Raw genomic sequence first — 24,263 nt, 5'->3', positions numbered from 1 at the left:
CTTGAGTTGCCCTTACATTCCTTGTTACAAGCTCCTTGATAATTGTCCCCATCACGAGTAGAGTGCAAATCATAATATACAATGACAACAAATTCTTATAATCTTGATATTGTTATGAGTAGATGAACTCCTATCTATTTCATCACTTCCTATGAAAAGCAGGCTACAGTGAATTCTATTTCAAATGGCATGCTCTGAAAAATTGTTACATATGTCATATCAACATCACTAGCCCTCGTGTAGTACCTTCAACTCTGGTTTCCATTATGAAAGCCACAACCTTCATAAAACTTCAGAATGATGGCCTCGGAACGACTAATTATAACCTCTTTCACTAGAAACCTGCTGCCAACCATTTGAACATTGCTCAACAGAAAAGTGAATAGTCTTACAAATATTCCCTCCTAGTTACACAACTTGCAAGGATTGCACTTACCCATAAAGCACCACTAATAAAAGAGAAAATAGGTCCTCCTCATGCTCTGAGCCAGGGTCTTTAGAACATCTCAAGATCCTTGAAGATTTAGACCTTTTTACCCAGAGCTACCAGACACAAAGAATAGTGATTGCTAAATTCCCAGTCAGATGATTTTCCTCACACCATCTGTACACCAGAGAATATTCTGCTCTACTAGATAAGAACTGCACAACCACACTAAGGCTGCGTGAGGTGATGTGAACTGTTGCTGCTCCTTTTGTTAAAAATGATCTGCAGGCCAGCAATCGTGAAGAATAAGGCCAACTCTTTGGCCAGCATCCCTTGTGACAGACAATGGTCCATAGATACCAAGAGTTGGAAAGAGAACACCCACTATCATCATTCATCTAGTTATCGTCACTAGCAGACCGGAAAATTCCAAATGCTGTGACTGCACCAACTACCGCTGTGAGAGCTAGTGCCAATGTTGGTAGGGGAGTCGACAAACCTGCATTCTGCAAAATTCTGCCTCTTTCAGTCAAGTTATTAGAACAACATCAATTGTCAAAGTGAATGCTTTGCTGTAAAGAATTGAAGTCATACCCCAGCCCAATAGCTCAAAGTGAATGTCAAACTAAGTTTTATTTGCAGCAATGTTAAATTCATGAGGATGATGGCCTAATAACCAACATTACCTCCAGTACACCTTTTCCTGTTGATATTTCAACTGCAACCACGCTCACAAATCCTAACATGGCTGCACGTCCCAACCATATGTCCAAGCTGTTACTGTTACCTTCTTGAGCCTCACATCGTGCCACATTAACTGAATGGACCATAGGCTGTTGCGTATGCACATTGGCACCCTTTAAGCAACCTGAAAAAAACAGTTTTTAGTTCTTTGTCATCTTTCAACTGATGGACATAATAATAGAACAATTTAGGATCCTCAACTCATATAGTAGGACCTTTATGGCTGAATAAGAGAAGAGTTTGGTACTGAACCTTCCCAAATATTAAATAAGTGTAAACCTTTTGTTGCATATGTACTGATAGATATTGACACTAAACCCACACACAAAAGTAGCAGATCCCATGCTCCCAACTTAATAGCATGAATACATCGCACATAAGAGTTCAAGAAATTGCCTATTCTGACATGTAGACTTTCAATCATGTTAAAATTTCCTGTCAAATACCTAATTCGCATGAGGTGTGCCATTCCTATATCATGCTAAAACCTGGGATGCAGTGGCATTGGGCACATTCAATTATGAATATCAATAGGTCACTCTGAGCCAGTTGAGCTCAGAAAGGGATTCAAGCTGATATCTGCAAGCTGTAGAGATATTGGACCTCAATGTTCTTTTTGCAATCACAAAACACCAGTTCCTAGCTCCAATGAAGCAACTTCAGTTGTTGTGGTGAATAACTATCATTTATTGCTATGCGAAGCTGATATCTGCAAGTTATCTTCTCAACCATGCATCATCCTTGGTTGAACTACATAGAGCCCGATGCTCCACCTTTGTGGAGAAAAAAAACTTGTAATATAGCATCTCACTACTTCAAGAAATAGCACTCAAATTGTCACAAGGACTTGAAATTTTATTGCTTTGCTTAGCATTTGTTTAAAAGTTAATCAAATGTGCTGATGCGACTTACACATGTGAGATGAAAGTCAATTATTTCACAGTGTAGGACCTAGGACCCCAAGATATCAATTGGTGTCAAAGGCAAAAGTTGCAATAAGTTATGCCTAATAGATACTAGGTGGTACCTAGTGTCAAACTTCAGCCTAGACCAATTTATTGGCCACTAATGTCAATGGTGATATTAGAGACTAGGCATTACCTATTTCACGGATACTTGGAAGACAAATTGACCTAGCCAAATTAATTATTGGCTAGTGAAATTAATTTTTCGAGCACTAGAATAATTATTCAATTAGGAGCAGGTGATACCAGGCCAAGGTCCTTCTGATACAAATGACAATATATAGGAGGGGGCGGAGTCTTTCTAATCGTCATAAGCTGTAGGTAACAGTTTCCATTGCTGTTTAAGCAAGGGAATGGTAGCTTTTTAGCATTTCTTGCGATGAAACTCTGAAATTTCTCTCTCTACATTATTCTCTCTCATTCTTGTAGCCATCACTCAAGTTACCTCAGCATTTTCCAACAGTTTAAGCTTTCAAAGGGAGAAATTTCAGTCAATCTCTACTGTAAACCCCAATTTACATAAAAAATTAGGATTTTGATAGCAGCCTCGAGATATGTGCTCGGAATTGAGGGCCTAGGACTTGAACTCCAACAACTGAAATTGAGGAATTTTAAGAAGATTCAAAAGGCTACTAGCCAATATCAGATTTTGGGTTGAATTTGTCTTTCAAGGAGCAAGGTGAAGACCAATCCCCAAACAAACCAAAGAGCAAATTGATTTGGAGATTTGTTGGTCAGTTTTGACAGCAAGAGGCACTTCGATTAGCAAAGGAGGTTAGAGAATCTCAATTGTACTCCATCCATTTGCAATAAAAATTAGAAATACCGCAAGGGGTGCCAATTTTGGGGCCAACAAGCTATCCAATGTCCAAGATTATATGGTGAAGTGTACATTTCAGTTTTGTGAATTTGTTAATTGTTGTAATTAAGTGCATAATTAGGTTACCACTCTTTTGGATGCTTGACGGGTCAATTTTCACCCAAAGTCGAAAGCGAGCCCCGAGGCAATCTCCAACGCATCGCTGGAGGTCTCTATTTGATGGTTGGCAAAGTGCTCGAACGTGAAAAGACCCAGATTTTAATTGTGAAATTTCAAAGAAATTGACTCAAATTTTGAAAAGCCCCAATCTTTCATGTGAACCCTCCTAAAGAAAGAGATTAAACTTTAATCAAGGTTTTAATTTTAATACCTTATCTCTAACAGTGTGAAGTTTGTTGCGGCAAGTCAAGTATCAATGGATGATGTGGAGCTGGTTGATGGTACCATCCTTCCTTCTCAGTTAGGGTGGTAGATAGCCTAATTTAACACTTATTACACAAAAATCTTGGATAAGGGACACTTGATTGGCCCTTAGATCAATGCCCCTTGCAGTATTTCTTTAACAATATTGCTATGAATTCATAGTATACCAATGGTCAGGTCTAAATTCAGTAAAAAGAATGCTGAATATCTTCAGATTTGCTGAGATGATGGAGAAAGACAACAAAGAAGAGAGATACCTTCAAATTGATGCCAAGAAAGTGCTGTAACAGCAATCCCCTCCAAAGAGAGAGAATCAGATCACTTGCTGGTTTTTTAGGGTTAATTTCTGCCACAGCAACTGTCAATGACCTGAATTTTAGTGTTTCTTGCTGTTCACAGCCCCAGAGACTGCTTCAAATCAGTTTGCACTGCTGTTATGAAGCCTCAACAGCATTCTTCCTACTCTCATTTGAGTTCTCCATCCTCAAATCTGCCCCAAACAGCCCAAAATGGGAGAAAAACAGCCCAACATGGAAGATACACTTGCATGCGGCCCAAAATTGATCCAAACTTGACATTGGGAAAATTTGCATTTTCATTGGGGCCCCTACATGCAAAAACGAGCTGCCTAGCCCTTTGGCCCTACCATCAATGACATTGAACAGTGCCCATCCCCATTTTAAATTCGTAATCTATTTGAACTTAAAAAGTATTGAAACTTTCCACTAAACTTAGTTTAGAACATTAAATCATTTTAAACTCTCGCCCCACAACACCAAAAGTCATTTCCAATGGGAAATTCAATGTCCCTAGCCAAGATCTATCCTAGCTACTCCATTGGCACCTGTCCACAACTTCTCCCATTGTCCCCCACTACAAAGGCTCGGATTATCTGTCACTATGACACACATCTAACTTAATCTCACTATGACACACATCTAACTTAATCTCACGTATGCATCTCACATGTGCACAACTTAAGTTTCCAAAGAGCATTAAGTTTAAAATTCACGTTCTTGTGATAGTCAAGAGGTCAACACGGTCTCCATGGTAATGTTAAACAGAGTAGCATGTAGATCAAAAGACTGACAACGTGACGGGTAAGATTTTAACACGTGTAGCACACGCCAAGCGAACCATTAGGAGATGTTTGTAGGAGATGTGCAGCATTTCTACAAAGAACAAACCTTGCACTTACTACCAATGTACGGGTCATGTGGATAAGGAGTGTCACTCCAAGGCCCAAGGTAATACTCCTAGGTCTTCTCCTATTATCCTGCATACATCAAGCAAACCCACGTAGGGTCATTCCCTTCGGCAATTGAAGAGGGTCTTACTACTGCAATTGTAGCACTATTTCTACTCCTAAAGGCTAGTTCCCACACAACCCAATGGTGACCTCCTAGTAATGTGATCTATAGACAGTCCCCCTCAAACAATGCCTTCCACGACACCAAAAGGCATAGCTAACCAGTTCAATTGAGCCCTACTTCTTTGACTAACATGGGGCTTCCTCTCTAAGACTAAGCTTCCGGTGTCCCCTAAAGTTACCATGGTAGATATTTCTCTTACACCGCTCTTCCAACTAAAATCTTCATCTTCTTCATTCAAGTTATCAACACCATCGACTGATTGCAACTCCTCTCCTTTGACATCGATACCCATGGTATGAGAGAGGGTTTCCCTTTCCACATGTATATTCAAGAATCCACTTGTCTTTTTTGTCTTTGACATCGAGATCCCTCCCCTCTTGTATCTACATTTATTTTCCATTGTAAAAGAACGCTTGGCAAGTGAATAACTCTCTTATTAGGGCTTTGTCCAAGTGGCACCTTCCTACTTGAGCATGTCCATTTTTAGATCGCCCCTTGCATTAGCATTGCGTGTGTATATTGGGCATTTGGAAGATCTCACGAAAACATATGAGACTAGGGATCCCTCCAAATGAAAGCCCATGCATTGCGTAGCATGCTTTCCTCTCCATCCCAACATCTCAAGCAGCTACCACACTCCTTGCAATCGATGCTCCTAGCAATAGATTTGGCAGTAGCTCTTGATGCACTTGGGCGGTGCTAATCAGGTCGACAACACAACAATAGTGGCACACTATCTTGGCAAGCAACTAGATGAACTTTGTGTGCAAGGTAAGGGACGTATGTGGCAAGCAACCACCCTCTTCTTCTTCTCTTTCTCTTCTTATCCTCTTCCTTTTCTTCTTTTTCTTCTTCTTCAACTTCTCCTTTTTGTGCTTCTTTTGCTATTGTTGATGATGTGTAGCGGATGTGACAATGAATTGAATAAGGCGGTAGCACGTTGGCCAAGGTTTGGGAGCTCTGGAGTCTAGAGAAGCACCAATGGTGGCATAGACCAACCAAACCCTCTGTAATATCACTATTGGATATGGAGCTAAAAGAGAAGACAAGCAAGCTATGGCGAAATGAAACAACACGAAGGTGAGAGAGAAGAGAGTGAGAGAGAGAGAGACAGAGAGGAAAAAAAATCTTGCAAGTACACAAACTAAATAGATCGATTGATTGATAAAGCGAGATTTGAAGTACAAGTTAGGGCCTTATTTTATAGACCTAGGGATGACCTCGAAACCTAACCCTAAACTTATACACACTACGGCATGTTCACACACTAACACACATTGATGTGTATTCATTCACATATGGAGGTAGTATATCTAACGATCAATACACAAAAATTTGGGGCCCCCTTTGTAGAATTTCAACATGTCAATGTTCATTCTTACTTCATCCACTCTATGTTTGTTCTACATTTTGTGTTTCTCTATCTATGCTCAAGCATTTCTTTAAACAAGCTTAACCCTACACGTCCTATAGGGTGCAGTTGTAATGAGGGCACTAGGAGAGAGAAAGCAACATACAAAAGAAGTTGATGACCGAAGTGATGAAGACCAATTAATACGTGAGCCTATAAATAGGCAAGACTATCCTATACTCTTCAAAGATAGTGACCAAATCCTCTACGACAATGTCTTAGGCCAAAAAGCTACATGAGCCCAAAAATAGAGACAAAGCAAACAATGACCAAAATTGCCAAAATGACCAGACCTAGACAATGCTCTTAATGTTCTTCAATGACTCAAGGCAAGGCTCACAACCAAAAGATAAGAACGATTGTTAACACCTCTTTTATTACATCTCTTTTAAGCTTCACTTTGTATGCTTAGCTTCACAAACAAAGCATCTCAATGTAAAGCACTAGTATATACATTCTGGTCTCTCTTCCAGTACTTGTATATTAGCCTTGTGTTTCTATTAAGTACTAATTTTGCAAGTGTGCACTAGTCATGACAAGGCCGGAGACACGATTCTTCTATCGTCCCTTGGTGGTTCAATGACACGTCTTCTCTCTTGGTTGAGACCTACTTCAACTCAAATGTAGGCTTCCCCTTCAAAGGTCGAGCCCTTGATGCCACCATGCCAAATACTCCTAACATAACTCTTCCAATTGAGGCATTTCTATTCCATCTCCTTCTAGATCAAGTTCTTGGCAGCATAACCAACTTCAGCTCCTCCTTTAGAATCAACATTGATGGTTTGGAAGGAAATTAGTTTCCATACATGAAACATTCAAGCTTCAACTTGTTTTCTTTGTCTTCCACACCGGCATCCTTCCTTGTTGTATCTACCATGCATTAGATCATTTATTTTAAAAGGATGCTTGGGGAAATCAATGATTCCCCAACACAAGTGGCACATCTTGCACTAGCATGTGTGTGTTCCCCCTTGCATTACCCCCTTATTAGCATTGTGTATATGTTGTCCATTTGGACTGAATGAAAACCTACAATTGTACACATTCATCCAAGTAAAACCCCATACATTTATGTAGCATCATCAAGATTGCATTACTCCATCATCCACATAGTATGTGGATTAATAGATACTCATTAATTAATATATAATCATCTGTTTAAATGGTTAAAATATTCCATCTAATTGGTTCAATGATCCTAGTGAACTATTTAATGTTAGTGTGTTTAGTAAAACATGTGTGTGTGTATAAAATTTTGATTTGTTTCTTAGTTATCAATCATGACCTATATCATTGTTTTTCCTTCAATCATTGCACTTATTGTAGCCTACTAGCCTACAAACTGAGGTAAAAAGCATCATCCTCTAAACTTTTATACTGTTTAGTACTTTCTCTCTCTCTCATATTGAAGACTCTCTCTCTCTCTCTCTCTCTCTCTCTCTCTCTCTCTCTCAAATATCTTTACTTTCTCAATCTTACATGTACGATATTTTAGAATGGTTCTTTCTTTTTTCTAAGATTATCTTACATGTTCAATAGTAGTTTCTGTGAGAGTATACAACGGAAGAATAACAAGAAGGAGAGGAAGGGAGGACAAAGATTGCAATGAAAGAAGTGAATGGCGTAATAAATCTGAATGGAAGCTGAATACAAAAGGTGGATTGATCAGTCCTGCACACAGCCCAACGTGTCACTGAGGGCACTGGATCAGGTTAATGACAAACAATAGCAACGGAGACGGAGGAGAGGCTGGAAGTCAGAGTATGCTGTCCAAATCTGCAGAAGGATAATGGCAGCAGCCAATCACCCTTCTATATCCAATCGCCCTGCTATATATAGCAAATTGTGCTCAAATCTAGCTGATCGGATTGTGGGAGAGGCAAAAAAACTGGCCAATTGTATTTCATAGAATAAAATAATGCAAATCGTGCTCAAATCTAGCTGATTGGATTGTGGGAGAGGCAAAAAAACTGGCCAATTGTATTTCATAGAATAAAATAATGCAATCGCCACATAAAAATGCAGATTGCAAATAAAAAAGATCACCTCCTACCAAGTGTGAACAGGTCGTCCAGCGACTGAAAAAGAAATGCAAAGGCTGGAAACTAGCCTCTGGCAATGAATCACGTCTTCTGGCAGTGTGAACACACCCAAAACTCACTAAAAAAGAAATGCACACAAAAGAATGGGCCGAAAACTATTTGAGCTCCAATGTCTCCGTCAAAGAGACTCTAACGCAGCTCACAACCAAGAGATGACCGGTTGACAAAATACAGGCTAACAATTTCACATGGCAGCACCCATGAACACATGGCAGCCACCTATTTTATGCATCTTAATAAGTTCTATGTACCTTACCAGTTTTACATAATAAAATATTAGACCGTACCTAACACATCAAACATACACCAAAGACTATGTATCATACCACCTTGGCATGATCACACCTAATGTATCAAGCACATACCAAACACTATATATTATACCTCCTTGGCATGATCCCATTTTACCTCATCAAGTGGAACATCGTGGGCTTCCATTGCTCACCCCAAGTTCTTGAGAAGCTGCAACAATCCTTGCGTCCATTATTATCTATACCTTCACTTCACCATACCTTACACATCGACACCCTTAACAATGGCAAAGTACTTTGGTTTGACTTCTGTAAGAACTAACGAGCCACATCAAATATCAAACAGAAAACAAATAAACAAAACCAAAAAAACAAAATGCAAAGAGAACAAGAATCTAAACCACCTAGGAGTGTTTGTCACCTTTGCAATCATTGCAAGCCCTTGAGCAATCATTGTGGTAACCTCAGTCCAATGTCTTGATTTCATCAAGGTGAGTTTCTTAGGTGACTCAAGGGAAGATATCCATCACCTTTGCAGTTCTAGTAGGTCCTTGTGCAGTCTTGTGTGACACACTTGACCTGATGACTTGGTCTCCTTGCGGTGGGACCTTTTGAGTCAAAACTCGAAGCTGTCTTTTCACTCTCTTTGGTCGCCTTTAATGGCCTGATTAAATTGATCAAATTTTTCTAGCATTTTTTTAACTCTTAAAACAGTCCCAGAAAGATCCAAACATCAAAATGAGAATCTAGGAGTACGGTATGATAACTACCTCAGAAAGTTCTATAAAAGAGGCTCATTGTAAATTGCCATTCTCATCACTCACTCTCGCCCTTGCATTGCCAGCTCTCCTCCATCACCCTGCTGCCTCAAAACCTATCGCCCTCTCTCATCACAATTGCAGTCATCATCATCACCTTGTGCTGCTGTCCAGGCTGCTGCCCTGCTGTCCTACCATTCACATGTACTGTCACCTGCATCTCAGCCTGCTCTTACTGCTGTGCCATTCGTTTTAGCATCCTCCTGACAGCTGCTTTTTGATTTCCAACTGCTGCTCTCACCTCATAAGGCTGCATACATCTGTGTCTTGCCATCTCAGCCTTCTATACTGCTGCATGAGACACTCCAGCCTGCTCCCGTGCTGTCATCAGCCCTTGCAGTCATCATCTTCATACTCGTCCTCTCTGGACCTCCTGCATGGGACAGTTGTCTTTGTCTAAGATACTGCCAAAGTGGTCTGCATGAGATTTCTTGAGATTAGCAGTTTGCTGCACTTGGGATTCCTCCACGGAGGACGACACCCTCCAATACCCCCTCAAAAAAAAAAAACAAGAGTTGGATGACCTCCTCTCCTTGAGAACCCAATTGTATCTCTTCCAACTGATAGATCATTCATTCAGCATCCATTCCTCATTGTCTTCTTCTTCATTTGTGCTTTGTTAGACTCCATTGTGTTAGTTGTGTTCATACGCTTCCTATGTTTTCTCTGCAAATACTAGTGTATCTTCATAGTAGATACATTGAGCATGCAAAGAAATAACCTTGTTCATCCATTACCCGCACAAATAAGACAAATTTCCACTATACAACAGTCTAAACAATATAAACTTGAACAAATATATATGTTACAAATCCCAATTACCATTTCAAAGACATCATTACTCATGACATCAAGACAATTTTCAAAAGACAACTGCAAAATATCATGTTAACAAACATGATAATTCAAAGATCCGAAATAATGATCAAAGTGTCCACTAATGACTCACTTCAAACACCAGACACCAAACACCCCAGACATAAGTAGTAAGCACTAGAGCCTTGATAGCAGATCTTAGAAGTTAGTGTCCATAGCAAACTCCAAGCTTCAAACACAATGTCTGAAGTTGCTTTCTCCTAGCTAAGGTTAAAAAGTCGTTCTTTTAATTACCTACTCATGCTCTTTGCTTTTTTTTTCAAATCTTTGGGTGAATAAGAAAAAGTTTCTTGTGTAGGAAACAAAAGAGGGTTTCCTCTTTAGCAAACAAGTTTCTATGCAACTATGGTTTAGATGAGCTTGCCCTCTATTTGTCACCCTGAAGTGATTCATATTTGGGGTGCTCACAGCCATCAGTTCAGTCTGACTAAATCAGTTCACAGAGCCTGCTCATTAGTGCCTTATTATTGTCTGTGTGCTTGAAGAGGCTTGAGCCAATTTCTGATGGCTGGAAAGGACATTGATTGGAGATGACACAGCTACTTGTCGGAAAGTGATTTTGGTAATTGCAACTTTGTTTCATCCTAGGCAGCTATGTAATTCGGCTTCTGCATGTATCCTCCCTACCTCCCTCACTAAAATGAAACACCAATACAGTCAAGATAGTAGCAAATCAAGACTTTTATGTACCGGCTTACTTAAATAGTACAGCAGTGACATTAGGGATCTAGCAAATCTGCTGCTCTATACTGATGATCAAGACTTTTATGTGCCCTGCGCACTCAAACAAAACAGCAGTAAATTAAGAATCTAGCAAACCAAAACTTCTAATAGCCTGCTGTAAAACAATGAAACTTCCATTATGTAGCTTCTTTTCTTTGAGGACTTAAACTTGGAGATGTGTTCCCAGCACAAGCTAAAGACTGAACTGATTGTGGTACCTGCATAGCCAAAAGCTGGACATGAAAAATATTTCATATTGCTAGTCTCCCTTTTTCTTTGTAGGGAAGGTTTGAAGAGGCAGCATATAGATGTTGAACAGGCAGGTATTACTTTGTTTACTGTCAGACCTGCAAAAATATGAAGATATGCACGTCACAAGACAGCAGAAATTGAACTTTCCCTTTATCTAACAAGAGTTAGTAACTTGTTTACTTAGTTAGCCTAACATCATCCTTGGCACTTCATTGCACCACCTGCTGGCAGCAGAGTCACAAGCTGTGATGAGCCTAAAACCAAGTAAAAGACACTGCTAAATAAAATAAAACAAAGCAAAGCCAATATCTTATACAGCTATAATCAGGTACTGAAACAAGGTGAGGAAAAAAAGTAACACAAACAATCAGGCAACTCACCACATGTAGGATGATAACAGATCCTCTCAAGCTCACACTTCCACTGGTCCAATGGTAAGATCGGGGACAACCATTCATCATCATCCTATTGACAATCTTCCAGATTGCAAAGCATCAATCCTCATCCTATCACCAATCTCGCAAACTCCATTTTATTTCCCAACCCGTATCAATTTTGACTGCTTCATCATCAGCTTATGATACCAGGACGAGAACCATCAGCACCACTACAAAGACTACCTTCCACAAGTGAAGAATGTTATCCACACCAAACACCATAAGTGCCTGAAGCATGTGATCTGAATGGTGCATGTGTGGCCGTAATAAGGCATAGGTAGCATTGCTTGGTTTCTTCAGGCACCAATTATCCATGCCAACATCATAACAAAGCATTATGAGATACGAACCTCCAAAACATTGACAAGCAAGAGTACTTTGAAACTAGCCTTCCTTCTCAAAGAGGTTGGTACTAACCTGATTAATCAACAATTACAGCAAGCATAAAATTCAAACAAACTTTAAATGCAAATGTCACCACTTAATCTTAGACAATGGACAACTTGTTAGCCCCAAAACTAGCGCCCCTCACGTTATTTCTTTATCACTAATTGCAAATGGATAGAGTACAATTGAGATTCTCTAACCTCCTCTATTAATCCAAGTGCCTCTTGCCATCATAAATGACCAACAAGCCTTCAAACAAATTTGCCCCTTGGTCTACTCGAGGATTGGCCTTCAATGGTGCTCCTTGGTGACAAATCTAACCCCAAATGTTTTGCTAACTAAATGGCCACTTGAATCTCCCGAAATTGCCCCAATTTCAGTGGCTAAATTTCAAGTCTATAGGCCTTCAATTTCTGAGTATGCTTCCGGAGGTGGCTGTCAAATCCTAATTTCTGATATAAATTAGGATTTACAATAGAGTTTGGTCAAAATCTCCACCTCCAATGGTTGATCTTGCTGAAAATTGCTCAGAAAGGATGAGAATAGACTAGAGAATGAGAGAGAATGCTGAGAAGAGAGAAAATTTGGACTTCCATGGCGAGAAAATGGAAGAAATCCAACGTTGCCTTATCTAGACAGCCACGAAAGCAAACTTCACTGATAAAACACCCCAAATATGATGTTGCTTGGCTCTGAGAGAGATCCGCTAAGTTACTCCCTTCTATCCACTTGGCACCCATCAATGTGTAAAACAATACTAAAACTTCACCACCAAGAAGCACATGGATACTTTACCTCTAACTCTTCATGCCCCAAAACCTACTCTAGGTTCTAGGCCTTTTTCTCTCTTCAACATTGCGATACTTTACACCTTCACATTGTTGCAATTTCAACTTAACTAGTATGGAACACTACATCCAGCTAACTAGTCCCCCACGTGTGCCTGACATACTAGGAGCACCAAATGCATTAGGAAACATTCTTTTTTGTCATCTTTGGACCATTGCAATGTGACTGTGCATGGGAATTTGCATACTAGCAGCCATACCAACATATATTTTCCATACATTACATGCACTATAGCTCCATTTTCCTCTTGCAAGTATTACTAGCTGCATTTTTTCTCATGACCAACACTATATGGAGCTTTTGCATGACCAGAATTAATATCATGAGTCCCAAACACAGTGGGCTACATGTTTGCATTGCCAAACTTGCCACTTTGTACCCCATCATCATGTGAACAGTATTATACATTGGGTTTTTCCATTCCACTTGCCATATTTGGATACATTGAGCCTTGCATACCATGCATAGGTGGTCACATACCAAATACATTCGGTCCTTGCCTCCCCATAGCTAACGATTTACCAGTCATTGCTTTGAAAATCAAACCACCATCGAAGTACCCCGGGTAACCTACGTTAGCATGCATGCCTTGCTATCCAAAAAGCATTGGATTGGCACTTCCAAGTTGGAATTGTCTATACATCAATTGCCCTACTAGCATCATTTGCTTACGCTCACTACTCACATTTGGAACATCATGTTACTATAATTGGCTTTTCCTTTGGTGCATCTTGCTATCTGAAAGCTCTTTCAAAACAATATCCTCTTCTTGCCTTTGCTATCCTTTTTTTAAGGGATACAAAAAGTGCATAAACCGAGGATCTTTTGTCAATTGCACAAGCATTTCAGCTACTATCCTCAACTAATCTTTAAATTGGTCGTCGAATTCCTCTCCCTCTTACAGGTCATCAACTTCTAAAGGCCTAGAAGGAGCCACATTTGGTCTAAACCAACATTATCAGCTTGTTGCCCATGCTGCGTGCCTTGTTCAAGATTAGGCATTGCATTTTTCTATTCATTATATACATTTTCAGAATGAGGTGCACCGTCACTACTTGATCCCCACTATAAGAAGACATTCTTGATGTAATGCTCAACTGAATACAATTTTCCTCTTCGTTATATACATTTTCAGAATGAGATGCACCATCACTGCTTGATCCCCACTATAAGAAGACATTCTTGATGTAATGCTTGTAACTGAATACAATTTCAGCACTAGAGCAAAGCTTCCGGCCTTCAATCAAGTGCCTCGAACCCACCAAGTCAAGGGATTTTATGGTATCTTGGCAATGGAACCATGAAACCAAGCTTCCTTCTCAGAGAGGGTGGTAATAACCTAATTAATCAACAATTACAACAAGCATAAAATTCACAGAAGCTGCAAATGCAAATATTACCACTTAATCTTGGACAATGGACAACCTTTTGGCCCCAAACCTGGCCAACCCCTTGAGATATTTTTTAATCTTTACTTACAAATGGATGGAATATAATTGAGATTCTCTAATCTCCTCCCTTAATCCAAGTGTCTTTTACCATCATAAATGACTAGTACCAGCCATACTAAGGTACATTACCACGCATTGGTTGCTGCATATGATAAGAAGTTGTGTCATACATCCCCAAATGCAATCCCTCACTTGCCATAGCATGGAAACTAGTGCCACCACCAAAGTAACCTGACTGGCCCATAATTGCATCTATGCCCTGCTATTCAAAAAACATTGGATTGGCACTTCCAAGTTGGCCTTGCTATGCATCAATTGCTCCACTAGCATCATTTTCTTATGCTCACTGCCCACATTTAGAATATCATGTAGTTGCATTGACTCTTTCTTCAATGCATATTGCTCCTGAACCTCTTGAATTTCTCTTCTTGCCTTTACTGCCCTCCTTTAAGGGGTTCAAAAAGCATACGAACTGAAGATCATATGCCAATTGCATTAACATTTGAACCGTTGTCCCTCCAACTGATCTTTACACTAGTCATCAAATTCCTCTTCCTCTTACTGGTCAACAGCTTCAAGAGACCTAGAAGGACCCACCTCTTGTCCGATTCCCTCATTCTCAGCTTGCAACCTAGGCTTTGTGCCTTGTCCAAGTGCAAGCATTACGTTTTCCCCAACACTTTGTGAATTTTCAGATTGAGAGACATCATCATTGCTTGATCCAATCTCACTATCTAAAGACATTATTGCTGTAATGCTCGACTAAATACAATTTCAGCACTAGAGTAAAGCTTTTGACCTTGAATCAGGTACCTCCAACCCACCAAATCAAGGGAATTGATGGTATCCCGACGATGGAACCTTGAAACTAGCCTCCCTTCTTTAAGAGGGTGGTGAAACTTGATTAAGCACTTAATAACAGCAATCAACAAATTCACAAAATTGAAAATGCACACTTTTCCACTTTAATCTTAGACATTGGACACCTTGTTGGCCCCTGGGTCCCTTTCAAAATTTCTTTATATGATAAATGGATGGAGAACAACTGAGCTCCTTTTACCTCCTCTGCTAATCCAAGTGCCTCTTACTGTCAAAACTAACCAAGCCTCCAAACAAATTTGCCCCTTAGTTTACTTGGGGATTGGCCTTTACCCTGCTTTCTTGAAAGACAAATTCAACCCCAAATCTGATATTAGCTAGCTAGCCTCTTGAATCTCCCTAAAATTTCTCAATTTTAGCTACTAGAATTCAAGTCCTAGGCCCTCAACTCTGAGCACATATCCCAAGCTAGCTGTCAAAATTCTAATTTCTACTATAAATTAGGGTTTCCAATAAAGATTGCCTAAAATCTCTTCCTCTAATGGCTCAAACTGCTAGAAAATATTGAGATAACTTGAGAGATAGCTAGGGGGTGAGAGAGAATGCTGTAGAGAGAAATTTCAAAGTTTCATCACGAGAAGTGCTGAAAAGCTACATTTGCCCTGCTCAAATAACCATGGAAGCTGTTACCTACAGCTTACGACCACCAGAAAGACTGTTGCCTCCTCCTATATGTTGTTATCTACACCAAAAGAGCCTTGGGGTACTATCACCTACTCTTGGAGGGAGCTAAATACAATGGTTGGAATAGACTTCCACCCGCCCCTAAAAACGTTTTTTCCACTTGCATGGGCAAGTTTTGCCAAGTGACAGCCTTATAATTCCATTTTTCAACATTATTTAATTTATTAAATTAATTTTTAAAATATTAATTTTAAAATTTAATTTAATAATTATTCTAATACTCAAAAAATTAATCCCACCAACCAATAATTAAATTGGCTAGACCAATTTGTCTTCCAAGTATCCCTCAGTAGTTATTGACCCTTAGAGTAGTATTAATTAATCAATTAATACCTAGTCTCTAATGTCACCTACTGATACTAGTGGCTAATAAATTGGCCTATGCCAAAACACCAAGTACTACCTAGTACCTGTCAAACATAACTTATCACAACTTTTGCCTTTGACACCCACTACATTCTTGGAGTCCTTGGCTTGTTACCATGAAATAATTGCCATATGCATCACGTGCTAAACAATCTTTCACATTTGATTACTATCTTAATTAAATGTTATCGGCAAAATTAGAGTATCTCAAAATTTCATGTTCCCGTAACACATACATATATATGTATACATACACATTGCATGCATATATACACATGTGCATGGGTATATGTACACACGTGTGTGTGTGTGTGTTAATAACAAAAACTAAATTTTATCATTCTTGTAAGCTACTCGCCAACAAAGTTAGGGTTTGCATCATTGTATTATTCAACATGTTATTCTTAATATGCGGTAACCATTTTAATCAATACCTCCTTTGGTTTCAAATCTTTAGTTGTATGATTGGAACTTGGTTCACTAACTACCTACTTCATCTTTTCCTTTGCAAAACTTTATAATAAAAATGCAAATTCTCTATTGCTTCCATAGCCATGGATTTAGAAGTATGATAATAACCTATGGCACTTTCATAAGCATACTGGCTCGTGATAAAAATGCAAATTCTCTCATGCTTCCATAGCCATGGATTTAGAAGCATGGTAATCATCTATGGTGCCTTCATAAGCATCTTAACTAGCAGGAGAAATGTCTTCAACTCATTTAGCTTTCTCTCGAGGCAAAGGTTTTTTAATGGAGCTTTGATATTTCTACTAAAATTGCAAATTCTCTCTTATTTCCAGAATCGTAGATTCAAAACCATGGTAATCATCTCTGGCTCTTTCATAAGCCTCCTACGTAGTGGAAGAAATGTCTTTAGTTCGCTCATAGAAATAAGCTTCCTCTCAAGAAAAAGTTTTTTTTATGGTGTTTCTATATTTTTGTTGAAAATGTAAATTCTCCTTTACTTTCACAATCATGGATTCGGGAGCATGTTAATCATCTATAGTGCTTTCGTAAACATCCTACCTAGTGGAGAAAATGTATTTGAGTCATTTGGAAAAGTAAGCTCCCTCTCAAGGAAAAGATTTTACAATGGCATTTGGTGGAAGCACTTCCTAAGGGTTCTTTTGAGTCAAAGATATATTGCTCGAACAACTCATCCTATTCATTCCCATCTCCATCAAACACTCGTACATTTGCCCATGGGCATGGTCTACTACTTGAGCCTTTCTTATTTGCCTCTCTAACCTTCTTCATTTCATATTTCTAGCTATTGCATGAGGACAGCAATTTCAGCTATTTGAATGTCACATTACACATGCTGATTATGCTCAGTTCTTTGCTTAGCACCGATATTCAGCTCTATAGACCGTCATGCCCACAACACTCGGCTCTTTAATTAGCATTCCATTAAGCATATGCATTTTTCCAATCTTCATTGCTCTAATCTCTTCAGGATGCCCTTTATCTTAGGGATCTTCCATAAGTTCAATTCAAAATGCTTTTCCATTGATATTAATAGCTCAATGTTGGAGCAACCAAGGATGTACATTTTAGGTCAATGAAGTATTATAGTCCAAACCAAATGTGTGTGTGTGTGTTCATGCTTCCCTCTAGGTGAGTGTATTTCCAAAAATGAAAGCTGAAAATTGTTGGGCAAGTCAGTCTTCTGTTTATTTATCGACCCATGAAAACATTCTCTATCTACTTTCAAAGGCTCCACGCTACAACCGGAAGCTTTTTGTTTCTTGAGGGAATTTTGAATTTGACCTTAGGTTTTTCGATAGATCCTTCCTAGTATGCTGCTGTCAGGCAACCTTCAATCTGACCTTTTAAACTAAACAACAAGATGCAAAATCAATTGGAAGATGCAGAGCACGCATACAGTACTACTATCCTGGCTTAACGTAAGAAGGCACATCTATCTCCGTGTTTTAAGGTAAAGAATAATTGCAACTACTTCGTTGTATCCGCATTGTCGTGACTGCACAGACGAGATGGACCAGACAATCCTGAATGCTACGAAGGTCTAACTGAGTAATCTTCGACGCCTGTACCTGATGAGCAAGAGAGGATGGTAGATGACAGTAAGGTATCCATGGCGCCGCACCTTATCCTTTTCAAAACTCTCTCGCGGCTGTGTCCACACGGTCGAATGTCACGGATTTATGGCGAACCACATCAAGAAAACTTTGCGAGGGACTTCATAGTAGGCTTCCAGCACACACATGGGTGGTACTAAGGTAGTGTGAGACGCCAGGTCACGTTTGTATGGACGACTAGGTGGATTTGTGGCTCCACGCTCCCAAGCTGCCCAATAGGTATTCATAATACACACCGCTCGCACAAGTGGGGAATCTCATACTAAAACGCCTGCTCCTTGTCACAATATGGGGCATGGCCTACTGGTGTAGCCAATGGGCTTCCATGCTTGTGGTGACAGTCCCAATCCCATTGAATGCAGTAAATTTTTTATTGAGCAGAATGTTTGTCTTTATTGGGTTGGGCACGCACAATGCACATTGAGTGGGGAGTATTTCGTGTCCAAATGTGTTTGCAATCTGTGAAAATCGGCACCTATATATCTTTGTCACATGTCAATATGCCCCTTCAACTTTTTAGTTGGGTGGGGCTTTCCTCTTGGTGTGTAGCCCCCCTTATAAGCCCGCCGCATCCCAAACACAACTCATATGTTTTGCCACGCATCAATATGCCCCTTCAATTTTTTAGTTGGGTAGGGCTTTTCTCTTGGTGTGTAGCCCCTCTTATAAGCGCCCCCCTCATAGCCCCAAACACAACTCATATGCCCACCCCTTGCCTTGTGACAAAAGTGACCCCCCCCCTCCCAAACCCCTCATGGGTGTGTATAGATAATACTACAATTGCCATGCCAATAGTTAAATCCTTTGGTATTCTCTCAATCCTCTTTTCTTTCAAATGCTCTTACACACCTAAGGCCCCATCACATTATTGGAAGATAAATTGAAATTCTCATCATCTCCCAAGATCTTGGCTTTGTGAGTATGACACTTTGACAAACAAACAGATACCACATGCAACAAATGTTACAAACACCTCACTTTCACACCCCCTATTTTCCTATTTATTGCAAAATCTTGAGAATTGTACATCATATACAAGAGTCTCTTCTTCATTCTACAAAAAAGGTGTGATACCATATAGGGCACTAGGAGAATAAATTGCAAAAAATGGCATTGCATGAGGAAAATGTGAATCAAGAAAACACCACAATCTCAATTGAAGGACCACATTGGTCCTATCTGGCATGTAGGCTTTCAATGCTATTAAGTGGCCTTAAAAGGTCATATAAAATTTGACATATGGTAGCATCCTACTGCATGCATGCAATTGTCTATGTTTGGCAAATAGGGAGGGAATAAAGCAAAGCCACAATAAGTAGAGTGGCAAGAAGCAAGTCTTAGCCATAATAAGTAGAGTGGCAAGAAGCAAGTCTTAGCCAATCGCATGGCCATGGATCTTGATCCTACTCCAATTGCATACTACTAGGATGGAGCTCAACTGTGCTACAAAAACTAAAGGCAATGGATCAAACTTGGTTGAAGTTGAAAAGTCCATCAGAGTGAAGCAAACTGCCATCAACAAGAGAAGAAGATCCAAGGCAACATATAAAGGGCATTGAGCACCTCAAAGCCACAATCATCATCTCATTTGAATGAGTGTGCAAGCACTTTTCTAACTTTGCCATTGCCAACATTTTCTTCTACTTCAGAGGGGGACCACCCACTATCGACCAATGGTTCACGACAATACATTTAGGAAGAGCCATGCTTCTTCAATTTTTCTTTGTCGATAAAGGCTTTTTTCTTGGGGCTTCTTAGCACTCCTATTGAGTGTAACTAGATCTTGGGTTATGTTATGGGATATAAGGGAAATTTGGTTCTCACAATGCCATGGTTGCTATCATTTTCCCTATATACAATGTTATAGCACGAATGCCTAGTTTGGGTCACCTTTTCTAACTTACTTGTTTGGCTTTGAGGAGGTTGCTACTCTAGTGCACTTGGAAAGGTTTTATATCTGCCTGCAATGATATCATCCTATATGGAGCACTCAAGCCTAACAAAAAAGCCTACACCTCATGGGATCAAATATCCTAGCCACACAAAGTTTTGGAGCAATCAAACCTCAATGGGTTTGAAATTGTTATCCATGTGTGCTTCAAATCCTTTCCAAATTCCAAATACTTGTGCAAACAATAGGGACGCTTTGCATGAGAGTGTCCAAAATGAATGGAGGAAGTAGCCAAGGTTGGGTCATAATCTAAGAAGACAAAGTAAGGTGAGAAGGAGGTCGTTAGATAGCAATAGCAACACAAGGATAAAGGGAAGAGTGTTGTTGATCCCACAAAGGATAAAAAGAGGGACCAATAGTCATCTTCTAGTAGCTCTTCGAGCATGCACATTGACAAAGCCTTTGTCTCTATTGTCAGTGAACATAAATAAGGAGAATTTCAGTCCAAAATTTGAGAAAGTGAAAAGCAAAAGAGGTAAGACAAAGATCTCGATCAAGAAGTTGGCTCACCTTCCTTTGGCTAACAGGAACTATAATGTTGCTATTGGCAACATGGGTGAGACCTTTGAAGAATTCATATCTACAATGCCTAACATATCCAAGAAGTCTAGCATAGTCACACAGAACATTAGAAGATTCTACTCCACAAAAGAAAAGGAATTCTATCACTCTCATCACAAGCAGGAAGCCACGACAAGAAATTAAAGTGGGTGAGTAGGAAGTATGAATGCCTCTGGATATGATACATATAGTCATGGTTTCCTCAAGGGATAGGGAGGAACCATGACAAGGATCAAAGAAGAGCTTTAGCCCATTCAACCATGGTTGCCTCGGGGGATAGGGTGGAACCATGATGATGGTCAAAGAGGAGCTTTAGCCCATGAATAGTGAGGATGGCTCAATGATAGCAATTTCTATTAGAATTGTAGGTAGAAAGGTAATCCCAATCTCAGCCTACATTGATAACAAATCAATCAATAGAGCTAGGTAATGGGCCTAGGCTAGGCTGATGGATACTAGAATATGGAACTCGATCCATAGTATAGATCTTATAATGGTCTCTTGGCCAATAGATGAAGAGTTGGACTACTCTCCAAGCTTCTCTCAAACTATAAGATATTGTCAAAACAATGACTCGGCCCTCACTACATGTGGCATAACCACCAAAATGTTGCAAATAAGCAAGCTACTTAGATCAACTTTACACCAATAATGGTGGTTGGTGGTGCTCACACAGTAGCAAAGTTTGCATAATCCCTTATGTCATCACATCATATCATTGTCCATTAATGTCTAAATTTCGAAACCTCACTTACTAGAGATCTACTAACAACCCTTCATTCTGATTTAACATGTCATTTCACCAAGTGTGGAAAAAAGCTAAAAAGACCGCTCAATATCCAATAGAGGGATGACTTGTTGAAAGGATGTGTTAATTCAAAATCAAGGGTTGTTAGTAGATCTCTAGTAAGTGTGGAAAAAAGCTAAAAAGACCATTCAATATCCAATAGAGGGATGGAACATTTGAATGAAAGTTATAACCCGATGCGTGGCTAGTGCTACTAGAACTAGAGGTTATTTCCTACTTGCAATTTGTGATTCTAGTTGTGACCTCGTTCTTCTTTAACTCCTATATGAATGTAGAGTTTATTTGGACTGGCAAGAATGTGCTCAGCTTCAAACTATGAAGGTCGAATTAAAGGCATGGTAGGAAGCAGATGGTGAAGTGCCACCTTCATTCTACTTCAACATTCCTAAAGAGAAAAGGTAGAAGGAAATGATAGAATCATTGACATGCATCAAATATGATGTTGGAGTAGTATGCACTAACATATCAAAGGACTTGACCTTATTCTAGGACCACTTAGTAGCAGCTATTGAGAGGGAATGACCCAACATCCATGATTATGACCAAGAGGTGGCCGAATTCTTCGAGGGATATGCCTTGCTAAATTTTTAATGTGAGGGTAGGGATTTGTGCAAACCCTTCTCGAAGGATGAGCTCCATTTCGCATTGTTGAAAATGAAGGATAGCTAGATGGTATGCCTCCCAAAGTATTCAATGCCTTATGGGAGTATTGCAAGGGAGGCTTCATGAGATTTATAAATCATTGCTTTGGCAAAGGAAAATTTCCAAATGATTCAAATGCAAGCCTAATTAAAGTAATTCCAAAACTTGTAACAAGGATAAAGGTCAATCAATGGGTGGCCTTTAACCATGTTGATTATGTCTAACAAGTTGGTTGCAAAGGCCTTAGCACTCAGAGTAAAACATTGCTCTCTCAACTAATACATTATCTCTGACAAAAGAATTGAGTATGCTACTTGAGTTGGCCTACAACAATTGACTAGGCTCTTTCAAGTGGACAACATCACCTATCAATCAACTTGGATTTAATATAAGTTAAGGGTAAGGTTAGAGAGGAATGGCCCATGTCATATAGTGCCAAAAGGACTCATTCATTGAAGTGTCTTTAAACACAAAAGGGTAAATTCCTAGTAGTTGATTGTAGAAAAAGGAGAGACTTTTAGGCTTATCAAGGTTGAATCTTGCTGAGGACTATGGAGCACTAGAAGATGAGATACCCTAGAACTAAAATGAAAACATGGAAGAGGAGGTTGAGGAGAATGTGAAAGCTCACCCCTTCCAACAAGCATCAACCTATTACTCTAGAAAATCTTAACAAACATGCTACCCACCAAGGTAAGATTCCACAGGTGTAGGCTAGACTCACTATTATGCCCAGCATGCATAATCTCTCTATGTGGGTGAGTAGCATGTCCAAAGCCACGGAATTGTGCTCTCCCCAACCTTTAGGCATACAATTACCACACCTAATAAATCCACAACCATACCATACTTGTGTGATCTCTAGGGGCATTTCCATGCCCATGCTAATTATAAAAATTACATCTCCTTACTGCTCCACTAGATGTGTTCAAGTAAACGATTATTTCCTTTTCTTCTTCTATGAATCACATTTCCATCACGGCCCCGAAGAAAAAGAATTCAAAAGTGGAAATCGTGAACAACCCTACTAACCTGGAAGCAACAGTTGGAGTTGTGAGCACAGGAGTCAATAATGGAGTCAGCGTGGATAACAACCCTTTACCAATCACGATACCACATGTTTTTCAAAAAAAAAAAATCTATCCAAATTCAATAGAAATAAGATAAGTCTCTTAAGAGTTAGTATCTTGTCCCTCAAATTGGTTTGTCCTCTACCACCAACAATTATAGTTCTCAAGTTAATGTGGTGTATAATGCTCTTTATGCTTTAAGGTATGATACCTGGGCCTTTGAAAGATCTAGCTCTATCAAGATCTAAATGTATTTTTTGCTCAAAAGCCCGTTATTGCTACTATCCATGTCCTTAGTTACTAACTCAAACTAGTTTTTTGTGTGCTTCTTTGACTCATTACTTCATTTTTTATATTGATGCTTGCGATCAAGATAGTCTCTTACTTTGGATGATACCAAGTATAATTGAGCTAGTGAACTGCATTGTCTTACTTCCACTCTTTAGAATGAGCTTTTGAGAAGCTCTATTTCTCATTCTTTTCTTAAAATTTTACTTCTTAGTAACTAACTTTACTATTATTGAGAATCCTAATAAGTTTATATACACTTGTTTTCTCTGGGCTCTAGTAATGACATTTAAAGCAATAAGGGTTTGATCCTTATGGATTGGTGCTTAACATTTTTCTATTGGACTCAGAGACCACATGATTGGCTAAGTTTGTCGATCCTATGGGATTTGAATAATGTTTCTCATAGAAAGGCATTCAAGCAACTACTAAACATTTCCTCCTCTAGCCTAGCTAGGGTGGTAATATACATGTGGTATCAAAGCATAAACTAATATGTGTCTTGTTCTTTTTTGATTTGCTAAGATGATAATAGAATATCTCTATGAATGAACACTCATTGGAATTACTCGAGGGATACTAGGTCTATGTCATTTTCAA

At 39.4% G+C, this 24,263-nt stretch overlaps 1 protein-coding gene across 1 annotated transcript; it reads right to left on the bottom strand.

The window, feature by feature from the left end:
• SEP1 (stress enhanced protein 1) lies at positions 1-18,497 on the bottom strand. The gene is made up of 4 exons (XM_087663730.1): positions 18,299-18,497; positions 11,152-11,280; positions 1,114-1,295; positions 1-933 (listed from the first exon to the last, which is right to left on the bottom strand). The coding sequence occupies exons 1-4, from the start codon at positions 18,339-18,341 to the stop codon at positions 826-828; spliced, it is 462 nt and encodes a 153-aa protein (XP_087519856.1). The 5' UTR covers positions 18,342-18,497; the 3' UTR covers positions 1-825.
• Positions 18,498-24,263: the final 5,766 nt, after the last annotated feature.

This window comes from Lygodium microphyllum, chromosome 23, assembly GCF_053477565.2.
Source record: "Lygodium microphyllum isolate KBCC chromosome 23, Lygodium_microphyllum_v1.1.10, whole genome shotgun sequence".
Taxonomy (NCBI): Eukaryota; Viridiplantae; Streptophyta; class Polypodiopsida; order Schizaeales; family Lygodiaceae; genus Lygodium; species Lygodium microphyllum.
The sequence above is the reverse complement of the archived record's forward strand: the minus strand, read 5'-3'. Positions and strand labels throughout refer to the sequence as shown.